Consider the following 23,341-nt stretch of genomic DNA (forward strand, 5'->3'; position numbering starts at 1 on the left):
AATCTTTGTGAACGGCTTTTGTTTTTTTTACCTGATGCTTAACTTGAGCATTCACAATAATTTATTAGATCTATTAAGCCTGACAAGTGGGCAAATCCTTAATGTTGCCTGAACTCTGTTAGAAGCTGAAGTGTAGCTTTTGGCATATCTGAGCTGAATTCATCTTGGAGCAATTTTCCCTGAAAGAGAGTAATTTTGATATTTTCTGATTGAAGTTGCATTGGATATTTACTCTGGGCATTAATACTTTTTCTGCTGGTCCAAAACTCAGCTTTTTGTTGGTTTGGTTTTTTTTTTTCCTGCTGTTTACTTTTAATATATATTTGCAAATTGTTAAGGAGGAACTAAAGTTAGGTTTTACCTGTCTGTCTTTGCTTATGTCAGTTGGTTTTGCCCAGATAAAAAGAGGCTGTGGAGGGCCTTGAGCTTTGACTGGATAAAAATTATTATTCTTCATGTGCTGTTCGTGTTCTCTATTTTTAGTGTAGTGTTTTGTTTTTCCTAATAATTTATTGCTCTGTCCCTTGACTCACAGGTCACCCGATTTCAGAGCACGCGAGCAGGGTTTGGACCCTTTTCCCTGAACCGATAGTTTATCTCGAGGAGCAGGATGCTGCTGCTGCTGGTGAGATTGGGCTGGAAGTGGAGGGGCGAGCCCTGTCCCTTCGGTTCTCTGGAAAGTGTGTTCCAAGAATACGCAGCACAGGGTGTTGCAAAACACACGTGCAGCCAATAAGCTCGGAGCCAAGGCAGGCCCGGAGGGTGAGTCGGGGTCAGCCCCAGCAGGGCGGCTGCGGCCGCTGTCCTCGCCCGCCTGCCCTCGCTCCGTGCCAGCAGCGCCAGCCGTGAGCTCGCTGCTCCCTGCAAGGGAGGAGCGTTTTGAGCAGATACACGATGAACACACCACTGTTGTTCTTGCTCCTGTAGTGTTGGTTTTGGCACTTGGTACGAGTGTCTGGCATCTCGGACTGTCGTAAGCTTGTTTTGTTCTGTGAGGTGCCCAGTGGCTGGATGTTCCTGGTAGCCTTCAAAGCTGCAATGCAAGCCTGGCAGGATGGTTGAATGAAGGGGAGAGGGAAAGCAGACACTTAAATTTTGTAAGCAAACAAGTATGCTGTTTGAAATTTCACTGTTCAAGTGGGGCCAGCTTTTAAAAAGGTACTTTCCAAGGTCCCGTGCTCCAGAGTTTCATTAGTCTGATTGTTTGGGTTTTTTTTAAATCTTAAAGTCAATCTGATATGTAACAAGATAAATGTCACTCAGCTAGACCCTGTCAATTCCTGAAATTGGGTGAAAGCAAAGAGAAAGAAAAAATGCCTGCATCAAGCTATTCAGTACTTGGGGAGATGAAATATGTCTAGACATGTAAAATGACTATTTTGATTATTTGGATTGAACTAAAAGTTCGTTACTGCCCAAGCAGTTGCAGATTTTTAATTCCTGGCCCAAGAGGTCTATTCAGCCCCGTGAAAAACTGCACAGACTGTCATCTTCTCCAGAATTTAAAAATAAAGCCAATTAACCTTCATTTATCTGGATCAGGGCCATTGGCTGACCTAGGTAACAGTGTTGGCATTCATTCATAACTTCATGGCTTTTACAGGTTCCTCTAAGACAACAGGATATTTAAAATTGAGTGTTATCCACCCTTGAGGGAGAGGGGCTGCCTTTTGGGTGGGTGCAGGGTTTATTGCTGCCCTGGCGAGGTGCTGATAGCACCTATTTTACACTCTTACCAAATTTGTAATGTAAATAACAAACCCAAAACTTTCTTAAAATGTGCTACTTGTAGATGATCAAAATTCTTGCCCCAGAATAAATGACATACTAACCATGCATGGGAGAGGTCTTAGTTGTTCATCTGGTTTTATTTTTTTTTAATAGTCTTTCAATAGAGTAGACTACTTTCACCAATAATTGGACTAGGTGGGTTTTTTTCAAGAACACGTAAACTTCTGCCCACCCCTGTCCCACAGTCTTCTCTGGTTTATTTTTGTTTGGGGTTTTTGTAACCACCGTAAAACTGAGAAATTGCAATATCTATTAAAAATGGATACTGATAGGTATCTTTTGAGGAGATTTTCAGCATACAAGAACTTCCTCAGTAGTATGGTTTTCAAAAACCATCGGTCGGGCCCGTTGGCACCCGACCCCAGTGTGAAGATGAGAGTGTTTGAGTATTGGCTGTTGAAAGTTTTCTGAGTGTGTGGAAGGCTGACTGGTTTGGTGCTTACAAAAAACCTCATTTGCCTTGACAACAGTATTGTGTTGAGGGCAGAATGCCCAGTGAAAGGTTTCCATAATGTGTGATCCTGTAAGTGACCATGGTACTTTCAGCAGGGGCTTTCCCTGACTCCAGCAGCTGTGGCATGCCTGCTGATTCCACCCAAAAGTGAGTCAGTGCTCTCACACAGCACTTTTCAAATTCTCTCTGGTTTATTTTCCTACAAGTCCAACTATGGTCTGAAGCAAAGGGCATGTGATGTAACAGTTCTTTTTCTTGCAATGGTCTTAGGGAAGAAGAACACCAGCTTGTGCCTGGTGGTTGTAAACCAGAGTGGAACCTGTGCACACACAGAGCAGTGCTGGCCTTTCCCAGCGAGACTTTTGTGTTCCCATTGCAGTTTTGTCAGGCACTAAATGACTCTTCCAAATAATTTGCTCAAAATACTTTTGAAAGCTGAATGCTACTTTATATTTCTCCTCAGAAAAGAAGTGTTATTATTATATGTATTAGTAGAAAAATAAGCATGAGAACACTTGAAAGTATATTGCCAAAGTTTCTGAGCACTGTAAGTATTTAAGGTGATGAGATAAAGCATGAAATACCCCAAACAGAATTTTTTTTGGTGTTAATGGGGAAATTTTAGAAACCAGTATTTTTTGGCAAGGATAACACTTCATCTCTATAAATGCTGAGCCCAAAGAGGCTTGTGTCTATTGTGAAGATACATTACAGAGGAATAAACTGAGTGACACTTTAGCAAAAATCTGGTCAGCAAAAGGTGCAAGCATGTAGTGTTTATGTAGAGGGCTAGGCTCTCTGGCAGCTCTCATGGGCACTGAAATACCTACTGCAGGACTTTTTAAAAGGTCTGTGTTGTTTTCAAGTAATATCTGAAAGTGATTTATTTTCACAAATTACTGCTTTCCATCTCTAAACCAATCTGTATGAAATAGTACAGAAGTCTGCAAGTAGTTGAATCTTTGTCAGGCTGGATTGTTAAACAAATTAAAACTGAAACTCGTGTATGTCATCCTGTATTGTGTTTAGGGCCTGAAATAAAATCTCTGGCATGCACTTTCATTTATGTACTATAAAAATGCTGTCACAGCTGGAATTTAATGCAGAGCTGCCATCAACCTGTTTAATGGGAGTGATGTCTTGGCTTGGGAGTTAGACTTCCCAATACTCAATTGCAACTGTCACATGGATGATATGCCTTCAGGAAGAGACCAGGATTAGCTAAATAGATGTGCTGGGTTTCATGTGAAAAGAAAGCAGCAGCTATGGAGGCACTGCAGTATGATATTTACAGCTAACATGAAGTTGAGTAAGTTGATGAAAGCCTTCGGTCTGTGTGTCTTCAGCCATGTAGCTGCTGTTAAGCTCCTTCTTGAGTTAATGAGTAACCATAATGAAGATGGTCATCATTCTCATCTCCAAAGTTCCCTTGGCTTGGAAAGCCTTGATGAGAATCATCAGTATCAGTGAGGGAAGCATGGGAAAAAAAAATATAGAAATTTTGTATTGGAAAATTCTGTGTTTTAGTGTAAAAAATGCTCAGTTATTTGCCAAGGAAACACCTTAGGAAGACATTCTCACATACTCTGTAAGCTTAAGTGTGCTCTGCTTTCTGTTCTAGGGTGACACACGGCTCCTTCAGCTTCTCAAACTGCATTTGGATGAGTTTTGCATTGTGTGCCAGTGCCTGTGAAGTTAGTTTAGGTCTGGTCTCCACATTGCCCTTGCCTACCCCCTGGGAACTAGGATGGGATTTAAAACAGGAGCATCTCAGTAATTTGTTTTGAATATAATTCTGCAAAGTTTCTATCAGCATATTTACAAGGGTAATAAATCCTTGTACTGGTGGTGAGTGAAGGTGGGATAGAAACCTGTTCCTTTCCAATTACAGCCAAGTGTCTGTTCTATACTAAGCACCACACACTAATTTTAAAAGAGCTTTTTTTCTCCTAATTATTTTCTTTTTGAAATGAACAGAAATACCTGACAGAAATCCTTTTGCTTTTCTGGGAATTAGTTGTTTTTTTTTTTTTCAGATAGGTGTATTGTGTCATGCAGTTTGTTCTAACACAATCTAGCTTAGGCAGAGCATCAGCTAAACAAGGGGAAAATGTAAAAAGCTAGAGGTGAATTAATGGAAATTACTTGGTGTGCTCCTTATAGGCATTTTTGTTTCATTAAAGTATAACTTCAGGGTTTTTGTGTAGTCACATTTAATGTAATCACAACGTAGGAAGCTAATATAAAGGAAAACAGAAATTGATGTGCTCTTGAGGGCTTTAGCTGAGCCAAGTCCTCTTTGCTTTCAGGACCTGTCCAGTTGTAGCATGTTGGTATAAGTAGCACCTTTAGTTTAGGGGTCAGCAAAAAGGAAAATGTTCTCTTCCCACAAGTGGCTTCTATTTAAACTGCTAACCATTGCAGCACTGATAATCTTACAGCCTTGCACTGACATTTCAGCACTTATGTACCCATGTCAGGATAGAGTGGGACAGGTGTGTTTTACAATATACACGTTCTCTTGCAACTTTTGGTGAATTGATGTTTAAAATAAGCCTCAAAGTTCATGTTTTCAGGTATTGCTTTCCTTCTACTAAATACAGATGTTGAAATTGTAATGATTGACCTACTTTACAATTTGTGATTTCACTGTGTGCAAGAAACAATTCAGCTTGTACCATTTGTTCTTATTCCTTTTCTTTGTCCAGTTAAGGGAAAACAAGACCAGTTTCCCTTGCAAATATTGGATCTAGAATCTGGTTTAATGCCAAAAAATCAAAAGAAGCACATTAAACTGTTGTTGCTTAGATAAAAATAGAAGCTACAGTTGGACGAAGAGAAGTGACTCAGTAAGCAGTATGGTGATGGCAAAATAGGATGTCAGCCAAAACTCAGGAAGCAAGATGGGAACACCCAGATCAGTTTAACAGTCTGCATTTTACACTCCCAGACAGCAGTAGTTTCAGAGATGACTGCAGGAAACTTAAGCTTTAAATGGATTTTATGTCTGTACTTTTTAAGCTGTTTGAATCTGAGTGAGTTTTAGTAAAATGTGAGCTGTACTTTGTTTTTTTCCCCCGGCCTAGTTTTAAAACCAGTCTCTCTATTTACAGTAAAGCTGCCTCGAGATTAGCTCTGGGTGCTGTGAGGCATCCACAGGAACGTGCAGGAGATGAGCAGTGATACACACGTAGCCAGGGAATTACTGCAGCACTGCACTCTGCAGTGGAGCTCATGGCACTGATTGATTCTTATTGCTCTGCAGCTCTGGAATAACTTCATCAACTCCACATAGCTCTGTCTTGGGCTTTTAAAATCCTCCCTTACTTACAAGATAGTGTGCTTTGGTTTGTTTTTCTGGTTATGAACTGGCATAACAACACAGAAGCAGGTGAACTTCTTCCTGTTTTATGTGAAACTAAGTAGGATCAGAGGTTTTTTTATAGCTTATACTGTTATTTCATTTGACAAGCAGGTATGCATCAGTTCCAGTATAAATTCCTATGCTGCCATTTTCTCCCTACAGCTGAACTGCTTTGATACCCAGGTAGTGGTTCAGTTTGGTACCCTGGAAAAAGTAAGCAGATAGTAACAATAAAATGAATTACTGTGCTGCTGTCCTCATGTTTTCACAATGACTGTCCCTGAGCTCAAAGATCTTGAACCATAAGAACGTAAGACAGTTGTCAGTGTGTGTCAATCTGTATAGGATTATTCCTAAATCAAGGTGAGTAACCAATTCATTGCATTTGCTTGAGTTTAAGTAACTAATTGCTTGTTTCTTGAAACAAGTAGTCCATCTAATGACTTTACCTCTTGATAGCTTAAATTATACCTAAACTCTTATTATTGCAAAGCTTTTGAAGCGTGTGACTTCAGATATAATGATGGATTTGTAATATGCAGACACAACATGACCGCTCATTTAGAGAATCTTGAATTTGGGGGATTCAAGGGCAACTTTCTTTTGAAGTGAAGCACAATGTGGAATTAGTTAACCAAAGCATCCGTAGGTGTTTCTAATTCCAGAAGAGAAGCTGTTAGTCAAACGTTTACATTGTGTTTCATTTCCTTTACAGTAGTTTCTTGAATCCCTGCCTTACTCTTAAAATGTGGAAGTACCTTTAACCTATTTCTTGGAATAGCGAGATAATAAAACTTACCAGAGTGGATTGTTTTGGGAGAAGAGCTTTTGCTGTAATTTTTTCAATGCAGAGCAATGCCCTTGCTGGGAGGTGATGGGTTCTGAGTGCTGACAGTGCAGCCACTTTATCTCCAGTGTACCTGACTCTCCTGCCACGGGACCCTTGGACCGAAGTGTCTCCTGAGGGACTGCCTGTACTGAAAGTACAAAAAGTAAGATCCAAGTACTTAAGCTATACTTTTAGTCTTTGAAAAAGGAAGGAGAGAGCAGGTGTGGGCAACCATGCCACGGTGCCCATTGGACAGCCTGTGTAGGGCAGGAGCAGAGTTTGCATCAGCTGGGAATCCCAACAGCCTACACCATGCATTCCGTATTTTGTTGAGTGTTTTGCTTACTGGGTTTCACCTTTCTAAGAAGTGAAATAGGAATGTGATTACTTTAAATCAGTGGCCTTCAAAATCCATTGTGGGTGCCTAAAGATTTTCCAGGAACAGTCTGCACTGTTACAGAGCATATTCAAAGGCAGTTATTAGTTGTTTCATGGACTCTTGAAGGAAGTAGCTCTCAATCAGTGAAGGTCAGGATTAAAGGATACTCCAGTTGAACTAAATTATCTTTCTTTGAAGAAAGTTTCTTTGCAAAAATGAGCTCTTTTTCTGAGAAGAGGACAAGCTTGGTAGGCAGTTGTGGTGAGCAGTGCAGCATGAGAGGTTCTAGGACAATAAAATAAGCATGGACTAAGAGAGATTGTGGTCATATCACAGCTTGGTCATGATGGGAGGGGGTAGCACAGGGCAGGAGAGGCTCTGCTGGGGCCATTTATTGCCTTGCTGTGCCCAGGCAGGACAGGGCAGCAGCTTCCAGATGTGCTGCCCTTCTGGTGCCACCTGGAACACAGTGGGTTACATGATACCCAGTGTCTTTGTTTCCTGGCCTAAGCCTAGAAAACAGATTAAATGCTCTTCTAAAATATGTCTTTCAGGGAAACACTTTCTGTAATTACTACAGAAAATGCTGTGATAGGAAAAGGAAGGGAGTTGGTCTGCACCGGCGTGACCTAGTTGGGAAAAGAGTCAGCTGGGCATAACTCGATTAACTGAAGTTTTGGGAGAGTCCTTGGGTTCCAGTTAAGTGGATTTCTGAATCACTACTACCACATGACTAACCTTAATTGATGTTTCAGGATGTGAACTAATTTCATTTTTTGGGGAAGATTGTGAGTTCTTATTCTGTATTCCAGTGCTTGTGCACCTGTGTGTAGTGGAGGTAGGAGGACAAGGATGTGAAGACTCCGTGACATTTCTGGTTAAATGGGCTTTTCTGTTTGTCCAGAAGGTGTAGAAAATCAGTCTTTGTTGAGGTTGGTATGTGCAGGAGGCAAAGGAAAACAAAATGATGTGCCTTCAGGTGTCAGTTCTGCAGTACTGTCTGCTTTGCTCTATGCACAGTAGCTTCAGTCTAAATTTAAATTTCTCTTTTTTTCCTCCTAGAGTGGTCTGACACCTGCTGCTGTCTCTTGTGACCACCTGGTCAATAACCTTTTGTTTCAATGTATTGGTTAGAGGGCTGTAGTGCCTTATTACTTTAATTCCTACTTACTTGTGTCAGCTAACTTGATTTTTTGCTCTTTTAAGGGGAATAAACCCCAGACACTGCAGGGATGCATAGTTTATGATATATACTTGCATGTTGCATTGCTAGAGATGAAGCAGAACAATAATCATATTTGTATAGTCAGGTTATAGGATTGAGGTTATTCTGTACACAATATATGATGTGTCCTAGGGCTGATTCATACACAAAACCAAACAGTTGCAGCACACACAGAGTAGGACTTTTTTTAACTAAACACTGAGTTTGCTGTTTCTATAAATGTCATTCCACCCTTGTCCTCAATTGCATCAACTTGCATCATCTGTGTCTGTTGTATGGGAACAATTACCAGGCTTCTCAATGGTTATAGGGTTTTTTCTTTATGAAAACTCTTAGAAGTTGCTAAATGATATATAAATCTAGTGGAGCTATAAAAAGATATTATGCCACATGAACTTTGTAGGAAAAAATAAATTTCTCGGTATCTATTGCTGTTTGTGCTTTACATTTTTTTTTAAAGTCTAGATCAAATAACTGGTTTGTTACATTGCTGACATAATTTTAAAGTGCTGGCCCTGTCTTTATAATGCTGTAGCATTTCCTAGTTCAGCACAGGCTTTTTAATGATGCCATTTTTATTTTGAAACAACATGGTATTTTTGTAACTGCAGCCAATACAAGTATATAAATACATCTCTTAAGCTAGTTGGGTCTTCCATTCTTAAGGCAAGAAACTGGTTGCTTCTGAAATAATAGGTCTGATACAGGAACAGGAGCAGTATTTGTAAATTGAACTTGGAAATGAGCTTTATCTGTTTATGTAAAATAACATCATGTATGTAATCTGAATCTTGAGTGATGATTACTTCAGAATATGCACCTGGATTTATTGCTTATTTATCTTGCTTATTTACTATTCACTGGATCTTGCATTTGAACATTTTAAACTGTCTATGTCTTGTTGTAGTGACCTGTGATATGTCTCTGAAGGCACTGAGCACTATAAGTACGCAATACAAGCTTTGGTATCAGAGGCTTTTTAACACAAGAAAAGGGGTGGGATTTTCCCTAAATCTAGCTCAGCAGAAGCACTCAGACCACAGGATTTGTCCATTAATTTGTGTCAAGTCCAAAAGATTTTGAGAACATATGGATTATCTTTTTAAAAAGAGAGCTAAATAGTAGAAAGTCTACTGCTTCATATGGTAAGCTGCTAATGATAATTGAAGGGCATGTCTCTTTTACTGTTACTTGCCACTTAAAATTCTCTAGTGTAAATTTTCAGGTATCACATTCTACTGTGCACATGCTGATCTTGATGACACTCTTTATAGTTTTTCTTAAAAATCATACATGTTTTTATGTATTTTAACTAAAAAGAGTTCTTCTTGCGCATGTTCGTAGGGATGAAATAACTTTGTTTAGTCTGATAAGCATGAGACAATCCTCATTTAAATTAATTTCACTCCTGTTGAACACTTTCGAGATTTTTTAACTTCTCTGTTAGAGTAGGCAAAATACTCCACTAGTGATCCTTCCTGCTGGGGCTTTCTTGAAATTACCATGGCCTTTGGACATACAAAGATGAGCTTAGCAACAAGATAATGCTGCAATTTTTTTTTGTCTGTTGTATATCCAAATCCTTTTCAGAGTCTTCCCAAATTCCATTTTCCTGTTCCCAAGTATGACTTGCCTTTTGTTCACCAGACTTCCAGCTGAAAAAAAAATTGCAGGTGCCTAATTTTGTAGGTGACTCATATCACTACCTGAGAGTCTTGTCCTCTCTGTTATTTACCATTCCTTTAATCTTTAATTTGCCCTTTATTAGATATTTTTTGCCATCCGTCAGGTGAATGACCATTTTAACATATGCCAGATGAATTAATGTGTTGTTCACATGCCATATGGGGTCCTCCAGGGTAATTCATCTGTCCTCTGGCTCTTCTTCAGCAGTGGGCTGACTTCTGTTATTTACCTTGTGTAGATCCCTTCAAATAGGCCGTAAGCCCTGGGGTCGGTGGTGTACAAGCCTGGGCTAGGCAAATATGTACATGCAAAAGCTAGTTTTACACACTTGATGATTTGCATATGCAGATAATTGCACATTTAATTGGAGCTTTTGTTTCATGCATCCATTCTTGTATGCATCTCTCAAGTCTGCCTTGAAATGTTTGCCAAATGCTCTGCTATTAGGGGACCAAGACAAAAAAGACTTCTGAAGGGTATTTTATGCATGATAATTGAAACATGCATAGAAATTAACTCTGTCCCTGTGGCAGTTTTGTTTTGATGGATGACATAGGACATTTAAGCTAAAATTGTGAGGATGTCATGTGCTTTTCTTCCCCTAAAGCTTGAAAATAAAGGTAAAGAACTGCTGGCGGCCCTGCCTCCACCCGCTTTTTTTTTTGCTGCTCTTAAAATAGACTTTGAAGTGAATGTATTTTCTCTTTCATGGAAAAGAGAGTTTTCTGTAACCTCTTCAGTAATTAAATAATTTTGAAACTTGAAGTGTTTTGAAGCAGAGAGGAGAACGACATGATCTGGTTGTACTTAAATCTGTTTGAATGATGGGTGACATCCTCGTGATGAGGGAGGAGGAGGAGAAGGGTGCTCTGTAAAACACCATAAAATGGTGCATCTTAACTCTGCAGGAACTGAGTGTGCCAGGGCTCTTCATGAAGAGCAATGCCAGCTGCTGCTTTGTCTACAGAGACTTGTTGAGTTTTCATTCTTTGCACAAGTTTAGACTGACCGTGGTACAAAACAATGAATACTCTGTATGTTTCTTCAGGACATTTCCTATGTGTTAATGGTAACTAAAAATGGACCTCTGAAGTAAGCCTTGCTCTCAGCAGGAGGGACTTGCAATAAAAATCTTAAAGAACATTGTGTCCCACTTTTTCTGTAATGGAAGTAAATATTTCTTTTTTTCCCTTCTTCTTCAATTTTTAAACTATTTTATGATACATTGTGGCTTCTTATTCCATCTGTCAGATGATAATAACAGTGCCAAGTCATACTGTCATCAGACTTCTCCCACAAGAGCCCAGGAAACCTTTTGTCTTCTAGAAAAGCTGTAGAAAAACAAAGTTCTTTGTCTGTTTGTAGTGACAACATTATGAGATGAGGAAAGTTGTTTTGTGGTGCTACAGTGGGGAGTGGTGGGCTTTATGGGGAGTGCAGCCAGTCTGACACGAAGATCCATTTCCCATAGCCCACTCATTTCAAATGGAATTGAAACAAACTGCAGGGTCAGCCAACAGTTGTTATACAGCAAATGTCATTAGTTGTTGTCTTTTTGAAATGACAGATACTTTGGATGAATACTTTGAGTATGAAGCTGAGGAGTTCCTGGTTTCCTTGGCCTTGCTGATCACTGAGGGCCGGACACCAGAGTACTCGATCAAGGGCAGGACAGAGGGCTTCCACTGCCCACCAGCACAGTCAAGTCAGCCACCAACAACTAAGCATGAATGCAGCGACAAACTGGCTCAGGTATGGCAGTGGTTCCCATTTCATGTCCCAAATCCTTGCTACCGTGGTTAAAGTCAGCCAAGAACCCACAGTGGATTCACAGTTAAGCATGAGTAACAATGGCTCTCTGTCAGTCTTTCATTTAAATGAGTATGTAATTCAGTATCCTACTAATAATAGATCTGTCCTTAAAATGAGAGATCATTAAGCCTTTTATCCTTGAACATGAAGTTCTGCACGACTACCTGAATGCAGTGCCTATTTGAATCTTTATTATGTAAATGACGAGCACTATACTTAGCATTCTTGGTCTGGGGTTTCTTTTGAGAAAATGCAGGCTGACTTGCCTAACTTTTTGCTTTTCCAGGTGTTCTTGAAAAGTTAGTGACCCAAAAAACACAAGCACATCAAATCTAGCCAGTCTGTTTGGGAGTAAAGTTGAAGTTCCTAAGTACTGTGGGAATTTATGTTATATTCATGCAGAAAGTTAGCCTGCTTCAAGACACAGAATTTATAAAGATACTGCTGAGTTGGTCTATCCAAGAGGGTGCCTTGTGGAGAGATAACTGCAAGGTAGCAAAGTGCAGTGGTTGGGGATATGTATTTTTATAAGCTTTGTTTAATTTTCTAAAGAAATTTGCTCAAATGGCAACTGTAAAGGATTTGTTAATTATTTTTTCATTGAATAGCTTTGGAATCTTATTTCTGATTTGGTGAAACCAAACAGAATTTGACCCTTATCCTTCTCTAGTACTTTGGAATGTGCTTTTAAATTAGATTTAAATCTGGCTAGTATTTTTATGGCTTGTGTATGTTGACATTTTCCTTTCCCTCAGTGTCGTCAGGCCAGGCGAACCAGATCTGAGGTTATGCTTCTGTGGAAGAACAATATTCCAATCATGGTAGAAGTGATGCTACTTCCAGACTGTTGCTATAGTGATGAAGGGCCCACCACTGAGGGGAATGATTTAAATGATCCTGCAATCAAACAAGATGCATTGCTGTTAGAAAGGTGGATTTTGGAGCCAGTTCCTCGACAGTAAGTTAGATATGAAGATTAGCTGGTAATTGCAAGAATCTTGTCATATTAAAGTCCTTAAAGTAATCAGTTAGTGGTTTTGAACTGGCTCTTTGCCATGAGCACTGATCTAAGCAAACCACTGTTTGCTAGTGAAATCGAAGCATCTCAATTTTAGTCTTCTTATACTCAAAATTTCTGCAGTACACATTGTGCAGTGCAGAATATGAAAATGATCCTGGCTGCAAATGGTCCTTTAAATACGTTTAACATTTGTTACATCAAGTTTTGTCAATTTTAATGTGTATAAAAACAAATGAGGCTCTGGGATCTTCAAAAATGTTTGAGGAGTTTTTGTTTTGCTTGATTAAGCTATATTTTATTATTCTGACCAAAGATCTGACAATATTGTAGTTCTAATAAGTCTCTGAATATTCTTACCAACACTTATGTGTTTGTCTTTAAATGTCTTAGGAGTGGAGATCGATTTATTGAAGAGAAGACCCTTTTATTGGCTGTCCGGTCCTTTGTCTTCTTCTCTCAGCTGAGCGCGTGGCTGAGTGTTTCACACGGTGCTGTTCCCCGAAACATCCTGTACAGGTACGCCTGGAATGGAAAAAACTCGTTTGCTGTTTGCAGATTGCTGCAGCTTGTCTTAAAATCGTTCCTCTTTCCTGTTCTCCTGCTTGATTTTAGAATTGTTGGCCTGGTACTTTGGCAGTTCTATAGGATTTGTGTACTATGCAAAGTACAGCAGTTGCTGATGTTTTTAGTGCTTTTTCTTAGACATTTGTTATGAAGTAGATAATTAAAAACTGTTCATTTAGCTATTGTTGTAAATGCCCTTCGGTATTGTTTCAGGGTGAGCGCTGCAGATGTGGACTTGCCATGGACGTTCTCCCAGACACCCACTGAGCATGTCTTTCCTGTTCCTAATGTTTCTCACAATGTGGCCTTGAGAGTCAGCGTCCAGTCCTTGCCCAGGCAATCCAACTACCCAGTTTTGACCTGTAGTATTCACACCAACCTTAGCTTTTACGAAAGGCGAATGCAAGAGCGTAAGTTCCATCAGCACGGCGATCCCAGTGCTGCTCAGCAATGCAGTACTCCCAGTCCACAGCGTTTTCGTGGCAAACAGACATGGACAATGACACCTGAAGGCCTACCTAATGGAAAAAAGTTGCCTGAATTTACTACATCTTTCAGAAATTTAAAACTTTATCCATCTACCGGACTTGGATCTGACTTTGGGGCATCGCAGTCTAAAGTTCAGTGCTATAATGCTACAGCAGACAATAAGACACAACCTCATGAAACACCGGTCAGGACTTTTAAATCCTGTTCTCTAGTTGATTCCCGTGTTTCAAATAGTCATTGCTCTCATCAGCCCACAGAAACCAATCCTTTGATAGGCTCTTTACTTCAAGAGCGACAAGAAGTCATTGCTAGGATTGCTCAGCACTTGATTCACTGTGATCCAGCTACTTCACCAGTTGTTGCTGGGCGTCCGTTCAACACACATGAAAACATCTCGGCTACACCAAAAGCTTTCCGGAGTACTTTCGAAGACGAGAACTTGCCAAGGAAAAGCAAGGAAAGCACCCCTGTTTCTGTTGCCAGCTCAGACAATGCAATACAGGAGGATGGTGGGGAAGGCAAAACCAGAGCAGTGCCAGAGGTCACCCTGCTCGACGCCCGTGTTCCAGGGAGCCACTGTGGCCGTCAGTCGGCAGGAGAGAGTAACCCCCTGATCGATTCCCTGCTCCAGGAGCGGCAGGAGGTGATAGCAAGGATTGCCCAACACTTGATTCATTGTGATCCAGCCACTTCCCATGTTGCTGGACGTCCATTCAAAGTGCATGAGGCTAGTCCAGTCACTTCAAAAATTTTCCGAAGTACATATGAAGATGAAAATTTGCTGAAGAAAGGCAAGGAACCGTCTTCTGTTTCTTTTGCCAAATCCAGTTTTTCTCTGTTAGAAGACAGCAGTAAATCAGGGACAAAGACACCTGATACTCCTATCAGTCCTTCTAGGTTTGATGGAGAATTGAAGACATCTCTGAAAGTCCAAGCAAGAAGAAGATTGGTTTTAGCAAAACCCAGTGAAGCTGTCCAAAATGCATTTCATCAGACTTCAAATAAAACTTCTCATGCATTTAATAACATTCACACATCATCATCATGTATTAAAGGAAATAAATCTGAAGTTCCAGATAAATTTGAAGTACATTCTGGTTGTGCACAGAAAGACCAGATAACCAACAGAATTAAACAGGGTTTAAATTCCAGCAGCATTGATGAACAGATTTGCACAAATAAACTTAAAGAAAGAACAGTTGTTAGTGAGAACAACGGCACAGACAGTTTTAATAATTTACAGATAGAAAAATGCAGAATACTTGAAGGTACAAAAAAAGCAACTGTGATGCCAGTATCTGACTCTTTGCACAAAAACGAGCTCAAGTGTTTAGATAAAGACTCCAAAAAACCAAATATTTATGAGCAAAATACTCAGCTTATTAGTATTGAAAATTATTTAAATAAAGACCATGACAGTTTCAAAAACAAAACCAAACAAGATAAAACAAAAACTGCACATGATGAGAATGAAGACCCAACAAGCCTGGATTTTCAAAGCACTTCTCAGAAGAAACCTGCTGAAGACAATGTAGTTAAGTGTGACAGGCAGAAGAACCCAGATGTACAGGTAAATACATATGGGAACAGATTATAATTCCTACAGCTGCCCTTTGTCAGATAGCTTGTACCCTCTATCTGCTAAGGACCAGCATGAAGAGGAGTTTAAGCCTGACCTTGTAGGAAGCAGCGTGTTACCATTGTAATCTTGGCCTGAAGTAACTCAGGAAGGATTTCTTCGTGGAGAGGGTTAAGCATGGGAATGGACTGCCCAGGTGCTGGTGTCACCAACCCTGGAGGTGTTCAAGAAACAACTTAGTGCCATGGTCTAGCTGACAAGGTGACATGTCAAATGATTCTGTGTGATTGGGTAACTTGGCTGGTGGTGCCTCCCCTAAACTTGATCAGTTTACCACGGAGAAGAGCGCTGTCCTGTTCCACTGACGGGGACAGAGCTGTGAGTGACTGTTCCCATAGGCAGCGGGGCAGCCTGGTTTGCAGGAGGACACCTGTCTGAGTATGGTCTGTGGTCTTTTGGGAGCAGTCTGTGTAATGGTAGATCGAGTCAAGGGGAATTTATACTGAGTGTTTCATGCCACGCTAGTGTGATGGAGATCCACCTGGGTCAGGAGTCTTGTCCCTTACAGCGAGTGTTATCATGATAGGTCACTGAAATATCCCATTGATAACCTGAGTACATTTGTTCTGCTGGCAGAAAGCACCATCTCTAAAACACACAAACACATGGCGGAAACACAATTTTCGATCCCTGGATGGAACTTCAACCAAGGCTTTTCATCCCAGAACTGGACTGCCTCTGCTTTCAAGTCCTGTAAGTTATTTTTGAAATTCTTTTAACTGAGAAAGGGAGTATTTGTTCTTCTAAAGTCTGTGCATGGTATAAAATTTGACAAAATACCTAGGTGAAGTGTGTGTATTTACTTTGTGTCACAGTGAATACTCTTGTGAGTGGAAATTAATGCTTAAATGAGAGTTAACCTGTAAATGAAGCCAAACAATAGTTTTGGAAAAGAAAATATTAAAGACATAGTTGTTGAGATAATATCAAGATTAACAAAAGGTGGCATTAGAAAAATCAATGGAAACAATGCTTTGGTGCCATTTTAGAGCACAAAAGAAAGCATTTTGAAGATCAGTGCTTTAAGTGTAAATTAACATTTTGTCATTTAAGAGGTTTTGTGTTAGTTTTTAATACCTGATTGCCTATTATTCCAAAGCTTTTGTTTCTGTGACCAGTTTGTACAGTACATTCGAGATGTCATGGAATGACTTAGTGAAACAAAATTGCTGTGATAAGGCAGACATTGGGGAAGTGTTACAATTCTTGGTGGGTTGTTAGGAGTTTTAAAAAAGCAGGCAGTCCCTATTAAAACTACTGAAGTAGTGATGTCCTGTAATCAACATGTGATATGCTTTATTCTTCATTGCTGGTAAAGGCTGTCATATTTTCAGGGAAATTTGATGGAAATTGTTACAGCCTGTTTATTCTGTACTGTTCCAAAGAGACATCAGCTTCCTGAATGTCTTCACTGAAATACTTCCTGCTAATCAGAATTTACAGTCTTGTAATTAATAGTCCTAGAACTTTCTTCACTATGTTTAAAATGTATAGGAATTACTCTCTCGGCTCTGTTTTTATAATTTTGTAATGTCATGAAAATTCTTGGCAAAATGTGCTTACTTGGCAAAATTGTCTGTGGTAGCAGTTCAGTTTTCAAATTAGCATCTTCTTTCCTTGTTGAGGTTCCTCAAAGGAAAACACAGTCTGGATGCTTTGATCTGGATTCATCATTGCTGCAGCTGAAATGTCTGTCTGCAAGAAGGTATGTTTTATTTACCAGAAACATTGACAATTTTGAGGGAGGCATAATGTATATATATATATATTTATATGCAAAAACAAAGCTTGTTAGCAAAGACAAAAAATGCTTTCAAAAAAATCCTTATTTTAAAACAAGGCTCAACAGCTGAGGTGCCCTGGGAGTTTCCAGGTTAGCACAGCTCTGGGACATAGCCATGGAATGAGAGCTGCTGGCAGAATGACTTCTGTCCCCGGCAGGGGTAGATATGCTGTCAGATACACTTGAGTTTTCAGACAGAAAACCTAGTAATCATTGATTCTTCTTCAAATCAATGTTAATTTTGTGCTGTATTTTGTCCTTAGTGTTGAACAAGTTAAGCATTTTGTCTTAACTTGTTCAGAGAACCAGACTTCTAAAAAGGGCCAATCCTGACCTTTTGTACATTAATACATGTAACATAAACAGCTTTTGGTATGGTAGTTTGATGTCGGGAATATGAGATATGCTTCAGAATATGAGACAAAAGTACCTGCATACAAGAGAAAATAATCTGATCTTTTGATTAAAATTTCTATTGTCTTTATCCCTTGTAATGTAAAACTGGTGAAAATATTTTTCAGTTAACTAGAAAACGCTTTGCTGCTATTATTATTACTAAATTTGCTACTTTGCTAAAGTATTAATAGGCAATGTTCAACTGTTACTTCTTTAGGACAGCATTTTGTAGTACAGTAAATAAATTATTCTCTCTAGAACTGTTTATACCCAGAAGACAAAAGCAAATGTGTTTATTCTTTGTATTTATTCTGTCTTTTTTTAATAGCCCACAACAATGTATAAACAGAGACAGTGATCCAGACAGCCATGGGAAACCATTTCTAAGTTCCAGTGCTCCACCAGTAACAAGTCTTAGCCTTCTGGGAAACTTTGAGGTATTGCATATTCTCTAGAATTCTTGTGGTATTTTTAATACTCTTCTGTACTGCTTTTAGAAGTATATTACTGTGAACAATTCCAGCCTTATTAAAATGCAAAAGTTCCTAACTAAATTGAATAAAATTTGTTTTCATTTCCAGCTGTAAAGGCACTTATTTCATGCCCCAGACATCTTCTGTCTCAGAGAATCAAATACAATGAGTTGCTTAAGCTTTTGTTTCCCACTATGGTCAAGTTAGAAGATGTTCTGTTGCCTTAAGTGAGATTTAATAACCTGTAATTGTTCATGTTTATAATGTCCTTACCTAGAAAAAAGGATTTACATTTTCACTCTTAAAGTCTACTTAATATGTCACAAAAGTGGAATTAAATCAGTATTAAACAGAACATGTTTGAAGTGTAGGCTCCAGCTCTTCACTTCATGTAGCATATCCAGTAACAGGAACTAACAGCCAGTGCATTAATGGGTTGTATTGTACTGTCTTGTGAAATATGCAGCTGAATTTGTTGGGGAAGGTTACAGATTCTAGGTTATTATGTTTTTCAGATAGTATATGCTGAAAATCGTGCATAGATCCTGCTGCAGTAAAGTTCTCCATGGGCTTTTGCACAGTTTCAGCAGGATGAAGACAGGATTTGGACGCTTTCTCTTAAACCACTATCATCTTACTGAACATTCATCATTTTTGCCTCAGTGATTTTTGATTTTTGGCAGATCACCTTATGAAAGACACAAATTTTTATATGGACTTGTTTCCTGATTAGTTATACTCTGTTTTATTTGAGGTGTTCCCAACCTGAGCTGTATGTGCTTTGTTTTCCAGGAATCTGTCCTGAATTTCCGCTTGGACCCGCTCGGTGTTGTGGAGGGTTTCACAGCAGAGGTGGGAGCGAGTGGAGTCTTTTGTCCCACGCACATGACTCTGCCAGTTGAAGTGTCATTCTACAGCGTTTCAGATGACAATGCGCCCTCTCCTTACATGGTAAGTGTGTGGTTGGATTTATTTTAAATAAATTCTGGTACATGGAGGTGAAGAGCAAGAGCTTGGTGAGTAGAGGGTTCAGAAGGTGAAGATTTGCAGGGATCTGGCTTATTTTCAACTGCCTATGACAGAGTTGTCCTCTCCCCCTTCCTTTCCCTAACTAGTGCTTTTCCTTCCACTTCTCTGCCCCACCATTCAGCTGTTCTCATCTTGGGATATTGAATGTATTTGTCTCCCCCCACACTGCAGTGATCAACCCCCAACATCTCTTTTTATCCATCTAACTTAAAATAGCAGTGAGGCAATAGCTGGGCTTAACAGGATATGTTTTGTTGTCCCAACAAGCAGCTGCTCTGGGCAACTAACCACTCTGCAGAGTGGCTTAGGTGCAGGCCAAGGGGCAATTGCTGATGGAGACCTTAGACTTGGAAGTTATTCAGCCCTTTCTTTTAAAGCAGATATTGTTGGGGCTGTCGTGGCACACGGCACTCTCACAGGCTGCATGCTTTGCTGATGTTTGCAGCCACACAGTGTTTGTGTTCTCGGTCTCTGGGAGCTAATTCCGTTTCACCTTTCTACAGTGACAGCACGGGGTTTGCACGTCTAAAAGTGCTCCTCTGTAAAAAGCAAATGGTGTCTTGTATGCTGGCAGTGAATCAGAGGCTGGATTTGTTCTGAATGCCTGTTAAAGAACCTCAGTTTTACACAGGTGGCAGCTCCAATTTTTAGAGGTTTTTGTATGTCTACATCTGTCTAATATACGGTAAAGAGGTTGTTTAAACATATAAGTCAAGCAATGAACATCTGAGTATCCCAACATTTAGATTTTAAATTCATAGCAGTTACCATATTTCTGACCTTCTGTTTTGGAAAGTATTCAGAAAAGGAAATTGCTTAGAGTTTAAGTAATGGCTTTGAGTTTAAACTTGTATATGTCTTAACTGCTGCAAAAAGTATCTCTTATTTTGCTTTCATCTTTCTAGATTATATGACTTAATTTTCTAGGAGGTGAAGGGATTCTCATGCTCCTCAAACGGTTAAAGTAGCATTGCTTATTTTCCTAGCTGGGTTTCATTGTTTCAGGCTTTTCCACATGCTCTAAATATGCTATTATGGCTGAGTCTCCCAGGATTAATACAGCATTTGTGTAGTGCCTCCATCATCAGAAACATTGTTTCTGTTTGTATAGCTAGTTTCTCTGCTTTGGGGTCTTTTTTTGGTTGTTTGGTTTGGGTTTTTTGAGTCCAGTGCAGTGGGGTGCAGCAGTGGTGCCCTGCAGGGTGCCCAGAGGTGTGGCAGTGCCCCAGGCGTGGCCTCGGCAGCGTCACAGCGCCCTGTGGGGCACTCAGGGGTGCTCTGTAGATCACAGCTGGTACCAAAGCAGATGTCATCCTTCCCAAAGGTTGGATTAGAGTGGAAGATTAAGTGCATCTGCTGCCTTTGAAAAGCAAAAGTGAGTTCTGTGAGATTTGGAGTATTATTGGTGTAACTGTAGATGATACAGAAATGGAAAGGAGGAGACAAATGTTTCATTTTAACCTTCCAGCTGCTTTCAAAGAAAGCTCTGTTTTGTCCTAGCTCCCTGATGTGGAGATGTGGAAACTTGAATCTTGTTTCAAGAGGAGAATGTACCTCTTATTGCACAGCTTTTAATGGTCTGCCAAACTATCTGTAAGGCCCCTACTGCAGATTTTTTACCTGCATCTTAAATGCATTGCCTTCTATTTTTAGTTTTTGTAAATTACTGATTATGTTTCAAATCAATGCAATTACATGATTAGAACATTTTGATTTGTTTATCTCTGTGACCTAAATATGTGTTTTGTTTTTGTAGGGTGTAATTACTTTAGAGTCCCTTGGTAAAAGGGGTTATCGGGTACCGCCTTCAGGAACAATACAAGTGGTACGTACTCAGCAGATAAGGGTGCCTTGAAACCACTAATATCAAGAAAGTCATGCAGAGATGAGGTTATTGGAGATGAGCATGAAGCTAGCAGTGGAAATGTGCATCTCTGTAGGTATACTGTAGTAATTCAGAGTAGAAGTCTGTGCATGGGACAAAGAAGATTCCCAATCTTTGAACACTTCTGTGCTCTGAGAAGTCTTAAAATCAGTTACAGGAGAATCAGAATACTTGGGGACACTGTGGCTTTGAAAAAGTGATGGGGAAGTAATTACGCCACAGTTTAAATTCTGAAATTCTTCCAAAGTGATTAAGATTGAATAATGAATGGTATCTACCTTTTGTAATATTTTAACACCTTTACTTTTGTAATAAAACCACGAAGTAAATCACAGTCATTGCTTAGAACCAATGAACTGACTCCTTCTTTTAAGAGCCCAGTCCAAGATAACACATTCGTAATTTCAGGTTTAAAAGCGGAGCCCACCACTGTGCTTCCTGCGAGTGTTTTGTGTCTGGAAAACAGTGTAGACAAAAAGCTGACTGGAAAAATAAACAAAAAATGGGGATGCTGATTAGCAAAGTAAGAGTAGTCCTATACTAGTGTTTCATTCAGATTAGATTGTGTTTAGCATTATATTTAAAAATGGGAATTGCTGGTAGTTGAAGTGTTGAAACAGAAAAGCTTCCCAATGTTTTTACATAAACGTTTCTCTATGGCACAGAAATGTGCATAGAGGACTATTCTGATGGATTGAGTTTGGGTTAGGTTTGTTGGGGTTTTTTTTTAAATTTGTCATCTCTAAAGAGTATTGGATTGAACTTTTTGTGTTTTCAGACCTTATTTAACCCTAACAAAACTGTGGTGAAGATGTTTGTGGTGATCTACGACTTGAGAGAAATGCCAGCTAATCATCAAACATTCCTACGGCAAAGAACATTTTCTGTTCCTGTGAGACGAGAAATCAAGCGAACTGTCAATAAAGAAAACAGTCACCAGACTGAAGAAAGGCTACTACGCTACCTCATACATCTGAGGTAAGCTCCTTGAAGTTAAAAAACCAAAATAAAACAAAAAACCCCCAACAAACCCAAGCCAAAACCACAAAAAAGTATCTGCCAAAATTTAACTCATAATTTCTTTCCCAGCCAGCCTTTCTGTATACAGAAATAAGAAAGCATGAAAAGAAAAAATAATAAAAAAGGAATGTTAACTTGATCTTTAAGCTAGACAGTAGAGGAGGAAGAGCTAATAAATAATTTGGATTCTCCTTGGGAGAAACAAAGTTAAAATACAACATAAAGCTCTCTCTTGGCACTAAAGTATTTCGTATACCATTGCAAAGCTTAAATCTTTTCTTAGTGAGAGGGATATTGTTCCAGCTGAATCTATGCACTTTTTTGAGGTTACGGGAAATAGTGAAAGTGGATGTTATATGGGCAAAAGCCAAAACTAAGGATCAAGGAAGAGAAGGTGCCCGGTGTGCTTCTCATGTCCCTCTTCACCAGAACAGCTTGTAACATGAAAAACGGTCTGAGCTACTTCTAAAAATACAGTGTTTAGTGGCAAAAATGTAAATACCTGTTTCATGATGCAATACTGGTGATAATGTCTTTCACTTTATAAAATATTCACTGAATCTTCCTTAAATGATTTACAAAGCACTGCCTGAAACCAGACACTGTACTGCTGCTCTTGGGGTGTTCTGGAGACTGCAGTTGGAAACAAAGGGGAATGATGGATATACTCCGTCCTCCTGCAGTTTGCAGACTTTTTTGCCTGTGTTTTTGTAGTAAGAAATGCCTGTACACACAGAGCCAGTGCTTTCACTGCAGCACTTGGAAACCCACCAGCAGCTGACATTCTGAAGTGAGCAAGCAGAACAAAATCAAACATCTTACACTTCTCTATTGTTGTACAATCATTTCTGGTACATATTATTTTTCCTATTTAGTGGCATTGATTTCTATCCAACAGACTTTTGAAACACAACCTTGTCTAGAACAGTGATTCTAAGCCAGACTCTCCCATTAAATGAAAGTTGACAGTCAAAAAAAGCGTGTTGGTTTACTGGAGTGTGAAAATGGTGTCATAAGGCTGTTGAACAGTGTTTTCATTCTGAAATTTAGCCTGAATTGAAATTCATCCTTTCAGGCCACACTAACTTGCAGTGTCTAACCTAACCATGTTCCAACATTTTTCTTTTGGAGCAAATCCTGAAAAAGTGTGTAGCCCCAATAGAAGGCTCTACTCAGTTGTAATGTTGATCTGACTCTGCAGAGGAACTGGGGACAGGCCTCAGCTGCAGTGGTGGGTAAAAGTCTGTGGCCAGCTGGGTCTAGCATACCTGCATGAAAAGTAGTGGTCTTGTGTCCCCTTTCAGTTTCTACTTTAATGTAGTTTGTAAATTTCTTGTTGACAGACCCAAGAATTCTATCTGAAGGCAAATCTGCTTTTGGCTCTCTCATCTGTTACAGCTACAAGTCTTTTTTAAGAGCTTCCTATTTCTAATACCTGCTGAGAGACAGAAATGTTGCAGTTCTGATGCTTCTCATTTTGAAATATCTGTACAATTTAGCTC

At 39.6% G+C, this 23,341-nt stretch overlaps 1 protein-coding gene across 1 annotated transcript in view; it reads left to right on the forward strand.

Annotated features, from left to right (window-relative positions):
• The window catches only part of ATOSA (atos homolog A), a 46,831-nt gene that overhangs the window by 18,769 nt on the left and 4,721 nt on the right, over nucleotides 1–23,341 (forward strand). The window contains exons 2-11 of the mRNA XM_069025830.1: nucleotides 11,296–11,480; nucleotides 12,296–12,498; nucleotides 12,952–13,077; nucleotides 13,339–15,184; nucleotides 15,830–15,946; nucleotides 16,879–16,958; nucleotides 17,761–17,869; nucleotides 18,698–18,856; nucleotides 20,691–20,759; nucleotides 21,598–21,797. Coding sequence (XP_068881931.1) covers nucleotides 11,296–11,480; nucleotides 12,296–12,498; nucleotides 12,952–13,077; nucleotides 13,339–15,184; nucleotides 15,830–15,946; nucleotides 16,879–16,958; nucleotides 17,761–17,869; nucleotides 18,698–18,856; nucleotides 20,691–20,759; nucleotides 21,598–21,797 — 3,094 coding nt within the window. The remainder of the gene's footprint in view (nucleotides 1–11,295; nucleotides 11,481–12,295; nucleotides 12,499–12,951; nucleotides 13,078–13,338; nucleotides 15,185–15,829; nucleotides 15,947–16,878; nucleotides 16,959–17,760; nucleotides 17,870–18,697; nucleotides 18,857–20,690; nucleotides 20,760–21,597; nucleotides 21,798–23,341) is intronic.

Source organism: Aphelocoma coerulescens, chromosome 10 (genome assembly GCF_041296385.1).
Source record: "Aphelocoma coerulescens isolate FSJ_1873_10779 chromosome 10, UR_Acoe_1.0, whole genome shotgun sequence".
NCBI classification, from domain to species: Eukaryota; Metazoa; Chordata; class Aves; order Passeriformes; family Corvidae; genus Aphelocoma; species Aphelocoma coerulescens.